The 11,016-nt window shown below is 37.2% G+C and overlaps 1 protein-coding gene across 1 annotated transcript; it reads left to right on the top strand.

Moving 5' to 3' along the window:
* The first annotated feature begins 1,416 nt into the window (after window positions 1-1,416).
* On the top strand, window positions 1,417-10,288 carry LOC132633367 (casein kinase II subunit beta-1-like). The gene is made up of 5 exons (XM_060349732.1): window positions 1,417-1,995; window positions 4,061-4,279; window positions 8,371-8,480; window positions 9,014-9,179; window positions 9,913-10,288. The coding sequence occupies exons 1-5, from the start codon at window positions 1,788-1,790 to the stop codon at window positions 10,041-10,043; spliced, it is 834 nt and encodes a 277-aa protein (XP_060205715.1). The 5' UTR covers window positions 1,417-1,787; the 3' UTR covers window positions 10,044-10,288.
* The last annotated feature ends 728 nt before the right edge of the window (window positions 10,289-11,016 follow it).

Here is an 11,016-nt window from a genome sequence, read left to right as displayed (position 1 = left end):
GTTAAATTAAAAATTAAAATATAAGACTCCCAGAAAGCAAAAACTCATGAAAAATAACAAAATGCATACCCATGGGTTATCCATATTCTATGATGGATAATATGGGTTGATCCATATTTGACCCACTTTGAAATAGTCGGATATCCAACCCATTTAAAACGGATTGGGTCGAGCGGATAATCGTAGATTTTAAGCATTTTGCTATCCCTAGTCCAAATATATTAAGATAAAGAAAAACATTAGTAAAACGTGAACATGTCTATGAAGGTCAAAGAACAATTAAGATTTTTCTAGCATAGTCCATGTCACGGGGTCGACAACTACCGTATCTAGAAAAAAGGATGGCAAATTTTACCCAAGAAAGAAAGTTCACGACAAATCTTTCTACCAAATTTATACAAGAAACAACCAAAAAGGAAGGAAATAAAGAAAATGAATCAACTTTCTAAACAAACCCTCACTAAGCACAAAAGAGAAATGAAGTTTTAACAGATATTCTCCAATTATGTGCCAAAACTTGCCAAAACTTGTCAAGTAAGACAAAAAAGATGAAACTTTTACAAGTGAATGATGCAGAGGAGAAAGAAATCAACCAAAAAAAAAAAAAAAAGAAAGAAAGAAAGAAAGAAGAAAGTTAAAAATTTTGCAGAGCGACATCCAATTATTAATGAGATCCAAATATTTAGGCTGTTTGGTCTTTAATTTTCTCTTTGAGCTTGTATGATGAGCCTGCGTTGATCTATTAGTTATACACTGCCTTTAATAAATAATTGGATAATAATGTGTCATATCGAATCTAAATATCGTAATTTTGAAATTTTACTCCCGAATATCTTATCGAATATCGAAATTCTCGGTTCTATTCGGTAATTTAATAATTGATGCCCAGCCCTACTAAAGACGGTAGTTGTAGGTGTTGATTGGGGACAGTGTAGGCTCATGGTGGCATTACAGGTAGTGCTAGTGGTGGCTGACAGTAATGGTTGATGATGGTAGTTGGAGGTGGAAGTTGATAGTTGTAGTGGATGATAGTGATAGCTAATGGTGGTAGTTGAAAATATATAGTGCTGACTGATGGTGATGATTGTCAGCAGTGATTGGTGGTTGTTGTGGTAACAGTAATTGACAATGATGATTTTATACGGTGGTCAAGAGTGGTGACAATTGATTACACTAACTGACAACTGTGACAGTTATGAACGAGGATGGTGCTCGTGGGTGGTGATAGTCGATAAAGGCGGGCGTTGACGATAGCGGTAAATGAATGTAATTGGTGAACTTCTATCTTTGTTGAAATCATTAAAAATACATCATAACGATATTAAAATTATATTACAGATCATTAATTATTCATATTCATTCTGATACATTAAAAGACCGTAACATAGAGCAAACAAATGCACTCAAAAATAAAAACCTGAACAATTAAGATTCAAACTTAAAAACTAAACAACTTAATGACTCAGGTTCGAATAATTTGTCTGAATAGTATCTGATATCCGAAATTCACGTTAAAGCCCTGCTATATTTGGATTCGCTATGCTAGGCTAAGAAGAGAGAGAAAAAAAGAGAAGGTGAGGAGGTGTTGTGTCGTACTGTCGTTTCCGTTTCCCCACCTGGAATGTGAGAAAACCCTAGTTGTTATCTCCGTTTCTCCAACTCTCTCTCTCTCTCTCTCTGGAATTTTCAAAACTTTCGTCCTGTTTTGTGTAATCAATTTTCCAAACCTATAGTCACAACATATGAATATAGGGTTATAGATATATAATAGAGAGAAGGAAAGGGGAATGTACAGAGATCGAGGAGGAGGTTCTTCAACGATGGATCGGAAGCAGAGAATAAACGAAGCATTAGATAAGAAGTTGGAGAAGTCGTCTTCAGCATCTACGTCCAAGGCTGGAGTTGTCAGTGCAAAATTGCATCAGCGTCATCATAATAATAATCATATAGATCAGCGTGACACTCTCTCTTCCACAAAAAATAAGTGCGACGATGGTTAGCACCTTTTTTTTTTTTTTTTTTTTTTTTTTTAATATGTAAAAATGTCCCCCTTTCCCCTATGTGTCTGAGTGCATTAGATTTTATGATCTTGGGGATACTTAGCTGCCGATGAGCCTTTAACTTTGGCCTAATATTTTGTTTCTCAGCAAGTCAAGTTAGTTTTGTTTCTTTAATCGATATGGTTCAGGCATGTGAAGAGGAGATGCGCAGATGTCCCCAGTAAGGAAGTAAGGAGGGGTGAGAGGTTGGCCATAGTGGGTCTGAGGAGAGGTAGAAGTAGGCCTAAGAAGTATTAGGGTGAGGTGATTAGGGAGGGCATGCTGCAGCTTCAGCCCACGGAGGACATGACCTTCATAGGAGGGTGTGAAAGTTGAGAATTAGGGTAGAAGGTTGGTAAATAGTCGAGAGTTTTTCTTTTCCGTACCGAGGGTATTAGTGTGTTATTCTTGTATTTTCTTACTCTTTGATTTCTATTACTACCGGTTGTTTCTTTAGCATGGGTTACCTTATTATCTTGCCATTGTTTCTGCTTGCTCGTTCTTTCTGCTTGTTGTTATTGCCTCGTTTTCATCTTTCCTTGAGCCAAGGGTCTATCAGAAACAACCTCTCTATCTTCTCAAGGTAGGGATAAGGTCTGCGTACTCACTACCCTCCCCAGACCTGTTGGATTACATTGGGTTTATTGTTGTGGTGGTGGCAGGACAAGTTTTTTGGAGATCCAATTGGCTATCTTTTTGTTTTCCAAATTATATATGGAAATTTGTTCTAAAACTCACTAAATTGCATACGTATCTGGGTGGATATGTAAAGGGGCTCCTGTAGCACTTATCAGCAGGGTCTTGCATGGATCTATGGTCCTTAATTAGGGGTTTTATATCCTGATAAAATGTTTTTAACTTGGCTTGAAGTAATAGAATATTCTATTTCTTCAAAAAGCATGTATAATGTGGTCAGGCTTACCTTAGCTTGTCAAAAAAGAAAAAAACGTAGAATGTGATCAGGAAAAGGTTCTGCCAAGTTAATGTTACCTTCTAAAAAAATAAAAAAAAGTTCTATCAAGTGTCAAAGGGGGAACATGGCTGGAAAAGCTGTTGCTGGAATGCCATTCTATTCTGCTTGAGGTTCCTTCTGTATCTTCTGAAGTTTCATAGTAGATAGTTCTAGATTCTCAACACGTTTAAGGTAAAATCATATATGGTTTTAGACGCGTGATGTGTGAGTTAGGTGCACATCATTGGTTCGAACTTCATACAAAACTTGGCATTTAAGTGGAGAAGGGTAGAGTGGCGGGCCCATTAAACAGTTTCAAACTGTGCACCATTGGCTGTTGGGATCACTCAGTTATAAAAAGATTATATATGGTTTTACAAAATATCCTGGTTGTAAGCATGACACATTGTTGGTCGTGGCTTACAATATTAATTTTTTTTGTTTTTTGTTTGCGCAATTGCTTCTTTTGTGGGGATTTGAATCTGCTTACTTGGGCTTCCTGAGAGGTGGATTCATTGTAGACGGATCTACTGATGAGTGATGAGTAATTGGCTGCAGTATCTAACAAGTATGGTTTAGGGTAGTGGATTATCAGGTTTTAACTGATGTTTTCATCTGGTATCTCACAGCAATTGAAACCAAGAGTATTTTTCAATTTGTTTCTTGTTACTGCCTACAGTTACTTGGAAAGCCAACTCATGTTTCCCCTCTATTTCCTCTACTACTGGTTTGACATCAACCTTGAATTTTGGTTACTGGTATCTTCGAGTGCTTTGTCTCAGAGGGTTAGAGTATTTTACCCATAGATACTGGAAAACCTGAGCATGTTTCCGCTATATTTGCATTACTCTTAGCAAAACCCAGGAGATGTTTCCGCTATGTTTTCATTACTCCCCCTTAGGAAAAGCCAGCGCATGTTTCTGCTATATTTTCATTACTCTAATGACACCAGCCATTAAGTACATTTACTGCATTTATTTTGCCTATGCTTCCGTTGTCTTAATGCCGACTTTCTTACTTGCATGTCAAACATGTTATGAGTAAATGCCCATGGTTGTGTACTTTGCAGAGGAATCTGATTCAGACAGTGAAGAGTCTGAAGTTAGTGGTTCTGATGGAGAGGACACATCATGGATTTCTTGGTTTTGTAACCTGCGTGGGAATGAGTTCTTCTGTGAGGTTGATGATGACTACATTCAAGATGATTTTAACCTCTGTGGATTGAGTGGTCAAGTTCCATACTATGACTATGCACTTGACCTAATCCTTGATGTTGAATCCTCTCATGGTAAGTATAGTTGCTTCTTTTGATTTTTTGATTTTTTGGTCTTCTGTAGATAGAAAGAATTAGGTAAAATATGTTTTTTTTTTCTTTTTCTTTTGTACTCTTCCATGTGGAACTCTTTTTTTTTTTTCCTACAAATTAATACAATGTTAATTTTGGTGTGAAGTGAGCAAATTTCTGCACTAGTAAGGTTGACATGATATTTTGAGGTTGATGAGGTACACTACCTTTTCAAGGTGGAAAAAAAAAGAGGAGAAGTTAGTCTCTGGTAACATACCATGCCAGATTCTGCTTAGCTGGTTTAGATTATTTGTAGACACGCCTAAAAAAAAAGGGCAGCCTGGTGCACTAAACTCCCGCTATGCGCGGGGTCCGGGGAAGGGCCGGACCACAAGGGTCTATTGTACGCAGCCTTACCTTGCATTTCTGCAAGAGGCTGTTTCCACGGCTCGAACCCGTGACCTCCTGGTCACATGGCAGCAACTTTACCAGTTACGCCAAGGCTCCCCTTCATTTGTAGACATGCTTGATTTTTTTTATTTTTTTTATGACATGGGAACCTGCAGCCGCCACCCTTCAGGTGCGAATAGGGTAAATCCAGCTCCTGTGCAATAGCTCGCAAACCACACAAGAGAGATAACCCGCACTAGGTAAGCCCCGTGCGATTAGCTCGATCCAGAAGGCAAATCCCCTGCTGTCGTAGGAAGGGGTTTCGAGACAAATGCCTGAACTTGGATTTTCATACGAACTGAATGAGTTTTTACATGTCCTTGCTTACTGTTGCGGTTTGTAAGAAATGTTGTCCGCTGATGTTAGGGGGATCTTTACACAAATAGCCAGCCGGATTCACTGTTTACTTTTCCCAAACGGTATACATAGATTATACATTGATTATACATGGTTATACATATATTATACATCTGCCGGCTATTTTTAGTTTAAGCGGTTGGGTGAACGACTATTTAGGTTAATTCTTCGATGTTGACTATTTAGGTTAATTCTTCGATGTTGTTTAAGCTCCATAGAATTTTGATGTTACGCTCAATGCACGCTTGAGGTGTACTTAAGAACTAAGATAGGTGAGGGCGGGTTGGTCACTTCGCGTTGCTTCAGCTTGTCAGTGTTTCAGTGAGGCATACCAAGGTGCAATGGTGTCCACCTTAAGAAAAAATCAACCTATTTTTGAGTTAGGTTAGGAAATGCTATTGTTATGGAAACAAATAATTAGGCCTCTTTATTTTCAAGAAAGTGTTGTTATTATGAAAGTATTGTTAAGAAAATGTTTTGGTTGAATACATTGCTGACTTAGAATAGGAAAATTAACTAAAGTATTATTAGAAACTTAAAATTTAATTATTGAATCTGGATCAAAATTTAAGATGTTTCCTGAACTTGATTAACATGATTTTTAACTTGATATAAATTCACTTAATTGTAGATTGTCCAGTATATATGATTGTTCTTCGTGTTTATAGTAATTTCTTATTAATCTTTTTTTAAATGTTTTTTCTAGTCTCCAACTGGTGTTTTAATTGGACTTTTGTTTTTGATCCTTAAAGTGAAGCTCGTTGATATTCAGCATTAAGAATATGCTGTAACTTATGTACAGGAGGGCATCACTACATATTGTGTAATGAGTTCAAAAAGTCTATCATGGCCTCTGTGTCATTTGTTATTGCCATGTTACACCAGAACGATAGAAGAGAAATACATCTGTATTTAACACTAATTACAGATTCAGATTTGCTTTCAAAGATTCTCCCACTACTTTCCTTACAGATGCTCCACCAAACTGCTGTAGGAATTGTGTTCCAAACCTTCATTTTCACTTCTCCCAGTCCTTTCCTTGACCAGCATTGCAGCAATTCTTCAGTTATTCTTGGCATAGACCAATTAATCCCCACAATATTAAGCTTATTCTACTATAGGCACCATGGCATGATGATGAAGTATAAGAAATTAAGCCGTAGAACCTTATATCCAATTAGAAGATGAAAATATTTTTGCTAGCTCCAGTGGTATCTTTATCTTTTGTCTATCGCTAGGACCGAAAAAAAGCAACCATGCCCTCCCTTAGAGAGAGAGAGAGGGAGGGAGGGAGGGAGGGAGGGAGGGAGAGAGAGAGAGAGAGAGAGAGAGAGAGAGAGAGAGAGAAATCTTGTTCACCTTCAGTTAAAGGTTATTAAACGGCGCTGCTTCTTCTAAATCAAGAATTCACCTCTGCTTGTGATCTTAAGGACATAGTATTGTATAATCTTATTCATTCTCCAGTCTTTCTCCATGGTGCTAAAAGAAACAAAAATCATTTTGCTTGTGGTTGAGGGGTATGGCTAGTTCTTTTAAATCGGTCTTTGGCCTTTCAGTTAATCGCTTGTCAAAGAACAATTAAAACTGCAAATTAATCAGTCACTGTTCCAGTTCTTAATAGTGTTGTTGTATTTACTCAATGTACACCTCCATGAACAGTGTGATGAAGGACAGTAGCTGAACCAATTGATTAGGCACCTGAAGCAGGAAGTTGGTACCTCAAATTATTATAGTGCTCATCATAAATGCATTAGGAAATTCACATGTACATGCCTTAACACTCAAGCACTATATACTATAGGTATATATTTGTTGGTTATAGCTAAAGATGGCGGCCAGTATTTGCACATTACCATTCTCAAAAAAAAAAAAAAAAAAAAAAAAAAAGAGATGGGGGGCCAGTATTTGCAGGGGCTAGTGTGCAAAGATGGGTAGGGTGAAGAGGTTGATATTAAGATGAGAGCTATGGTAGGGACAAATATCCTATATTTAAGTAACAGTAAATCACATAGTTCAAGGCCATACTAAAACTTAAGAGTTGCATTGGTTTTTGTCTTTTACATTTCAAGGTCACCATTGTCGGAATCATGTTGGTATTTTGGGACCCTGCTGAACCATAGAGTCGTTAGTGCTTATGAGATCATTGCTATAATCTATGTTTCATCTAATGCAAACAGGCATTGATATACTTTACCTTGTATGGTTGGATCAATGATCCATCTGCCACATCCACCAATTAGTTATTCTTTCTGTGGGAGCATACTTACAATCCCAATTGGTTATTGGGCAGATTTTCAAAATTCAACTGTGTAGTGCTTGCTCATCACTTATGAAGGTTCAGGAATTCTCAAATTTATGTCTCAATAGGTTAACAGTCCTGGGGATGGGTGGTATCTAGTGGTGGCTTTTGATAAAAAGTTAGCACACCCGGGAAAAAATATTAACTTTTGTTGATAAACCTGCTAAGTGCATGTTTGCATGTTTGGATGGACTTATAACTTATGGCTTATTTTTGTTATTTTGGCTTAAAAACAAGTGCTTAAAAGCACCTTTTTCTCTTACCCAAGCAGTATCAAAGTACTTAAAAGCTATTTTGGCTTAAAAGCACCTAAAATAAGCCAATCCAAACAGGTTCTAAATCTATGAACCATGGTGCATCTGTTAGATACAAATCTACCTTTTGTTTACAAAAAATGGAATTGGGTCCCAGCTTATCTAATTCAGATTCTTTGCTTAATTTGGACTGGGACTCCTAACTTCTAAGCTTAATTGGATGAAAACGGACAATTTCTATAACAGTTTTCACAGTTCTCTGCAAATTCTGACTGACCAAAGACTACATCCCATTGGAAGTTGAAACCTGTAACTTAATTCTGTCTGCTTACATAATATTGAATTTTCATTTGCTTCCTTTTTGCAAGAGGCATGTAGCTCTAATCAGATATTATGATCTCTGAAAGAATTCCAATGCTTGGAAAACTGATGATATTATTCTTGAATGATATTATTTCCTTTCTATATGAACTCTTGAATCTTGGATGAAATAATTGTGTTCAAGACCTCTTCGTTACCAGCATGTCCTTGTACATATGGTGTCATAACAGGCTTTTTGATTAATTTGTTTTTAATTTCAGCTTCCTTTTGAGAAACAAAGCATTCTTTCTATTCACAGCGCAATTTTAGGTCTATTTTAATGCAACTAAAATTGTTAAAACACTTTTCAAAATGGAGTACTCCACTTTTCCATATTTGTAGAGTGAGTTTGTAATTTTTCCTGCTTTGAATAGGTGATATGTTCACTGAAGAGCAAAATGAATTGGTTGAATCAGCAGCAGAGATGCTGTATGGCTTGATCCACGTCCGGTATATTTTGACTAGCAAGGGAATGGCTGCAATGGTAATGCATCTTATATATCAGGCATTCAGCCATTTATATGATTCTAGGGTGTGTTCGGTATGAAGAAAAATGTTTTCCAGGAAAATAAGTGGGTTTCTTACTTATTTTTTGCGTTCGGTACGTAAGCCAAAAAAGTTATGCTAAAAGCATTTGCATATAATCTAAGACAAATACTATGGGGGGAGGGGGGTGGGGTGTGAAGATGAGGTGTGGAGAGGATACAATCAATGTGGAATACCACTTGTGGAACTTGTTTTCTCTAGTTTCACTAGCGAAGTCATTTTCCTCGTTTTTAAGGAAGTTGTTTTCTTAGAGAAAATATTTTCCAAAAATTTTGACCAACCGAACCTGGGAAAATTGAAAAAAAAAAAACATTCCTCCATACCGAACACCCACCAACCCCCCCCCCCCCCCCCCCCCCCTGCATGTTATCTGCTTGTGTAGCCCCCTCTACCCTCCTTTTCTTTCCTTTGGTGGTGCTCATATTATCGTGCAACTGGTCTGAAAAAATGATTTTGGTAAACATTTCTCAGTTGGAGAAGTACAAGAACTACGACTTTGGGAGATGCCCACGAGTCTATTGCAGTGGACAGCCTTGTCTTCCAGTCGGTCAGTCTGATATTCCGCGCTCAAGTACTGTAAAAATTTACTGTCCAAAATGTGAAGATATTTACTATCCTCGATCAAAGTACCAAGGCAGTATCCTTCACTATCATCGCTTTTATGCTTTTTCCCTCAAAATATTTTCTATAGCAGTGTTATAAAGGCAAATAGCAAACAAACCACAGAAACCTATTGGGGCTTCAAGGACAAGGACAGAGTGCAATTTAAGAGCTGGCTTTAATAGACAAAGGCCCAATCTGAAGGAAAAGATTGAAAAAAAAATTGTAGAGTAGACTGGGTTTACCCTGTGCGCACCCGAAGGTTAGCGGCTGCGGGTTCCCATGTCATCAAAAAAAAAAAATTGTGGAGTAGAAAATAATAACTATAAGCCCAAACAAATTATACTGACAAGAAACTAGGTGAAATATTTATTGCTTAGTGCTGCTCTCTTCAAGATAGATCGCAAGGGCAATGGTGCACACCTCTTGGCTCCATATAGTGCATGCACTGGAGAGCCTCCCAAGCCAGGAGAATCACACAACATATTATGCACCTAGTTTCAGGGCTTAATCACGCCTCTAGCGGTCCTTTAACCACACCCCGCTCTACTAGTACATTTATGCTTTGCTCAATAGCCTTTTTGGTAGCTAGGATTGATTTTGTTCCCAAAAGTTTCATTTTGTTATTCTGCATATTTTAAGTCTCGCTAGGACATGGATGTATATAAGCATCAAGATTAGTTCAGCTCATAGCTCATATAACAGTTTGCTCCCATACTGTGACTAAAATATCATCTCATCGCTGGATCTGATTTCTTTAACTAGCCAAGATATTGACGGAGCTTACTTTGGGACAACATTTCCCCACCTCTTTTTGATGACTTATGGACACCTCAAGCCGCAAAAGCCAACACAGAGTTATGTTCCCAGGATATTTGGTTTTAAGATCCATAGGACTTGACATTGAAGGTCCTCTGTGAAATGTGATTGAGATTACATAGTTTCTTTCTGCCTGTAAATGGTTCTTACCTGACATTTATGTACACAATTCGTCATGGTAGAACCAGGTAATGCGGAGTTGTTAATGTCCCAAGTTTCATTGATGAAAAAAGTAACTGTAGCCAATCTTTCATGTGAAATTTCCCCCCTAAATTTCTTTTGTAATCTTATTTCTTTTTCCTGTTCTTATTGACATGTGCTTCCTCATGTAGTCCTGGCTATCTGTTAATCCCTTTTTCTTGCTGCTTTAGTACTTGCCCTGACAGATTTCCAACAAGAGGCATGTATCATGATTTTAGGTTAGGATACTTCAGTGTTTTGCCCCACTTGTTGTAGGACCATTTCACACTGAAAGACATTTCTAGAAGTAGTTTTCTAGCAAGCAATAAAGCCGATTCTTATGAAATTATACCCAAAAAGATGTTTAGAAATCGCATAAAAAGAAAAAAGAAGAAAAAAGTTCAAATGTCATCGAACTATCCGTAATATTCATGTCACTCGTTAATAGTTGGGTTTACTTATGCCATCTTCATGACACATTTGGTTCATTCGTGTTACTAACCACTAACAGATCTCTACTATTATGAGATTTTGTCACGTGTTATTATTTAAACCCTTCATTACTTACTAGCTCTCACACGTCTCACCTTTTTTTTTTTTTTTTTTTTTTTAATGAGTGGCATATGTGTTATTTCGTTTAGTTTAGTGACATATTTGAGTTTTTTTCCCAATCTCTTATAATATCCAAATTTCACCTTGAAAAGACACACATACTTCTAGTTCACACTTATTTCCACACCTAGTTGTACCTTATTAGTGTACTCTCTTTCAACTCATTTTTTTTTTCTTAAAAATATTTTATGTGTCTTCAAAATTCTTTTAAAGTGTCATAAATTAAGTACGTGAAAATTGTGAATGATGTAGACTAAGAGCCC

This window comes from Lycium barbarum, chromosome 1 (assembly GCF_019175385.1).
Source record: "Lycium barbarum isolate Lr01 chromosome 1, ASM1917538v2, whole genome shotgun sequence".
In the NCBI taxonomy this organism is placed as follows: Eukaryota; Viridiplantae; Streptophyta; class Magnoliopsida; order Solanales; family Solanaceae; genus Lycium; species Lycium barbarum.
This window is presented reverse-complemented; position numbering and strand designations above follow the sequence as displayed.

Excerpts from the sequence above, each read along its gene's own strand:
- LOC132633367 (XM_060349732.1), top strand. The coding sequence starts at position 1,788 with ATGTACAGAGATCGAGGAGGAGGTTCTTCAACGATGGATCGGAAGCAG. Across the intron at positions 4,280-8,370 it reads TGATGTTGAATCCTCTCATG|GTGATATGTTCACTGAAGAG; the intron begins GTAAGTATAGTT and ends TGCTTTGAATAG. Across the intron at positions 9,180-9,912 it reads TCGATCAAAGTACCAAGGCA|ATATTGACGGAGCTTACTTT; the intron begins GTATCCTTCACT and ends TAACTAGCCAAG.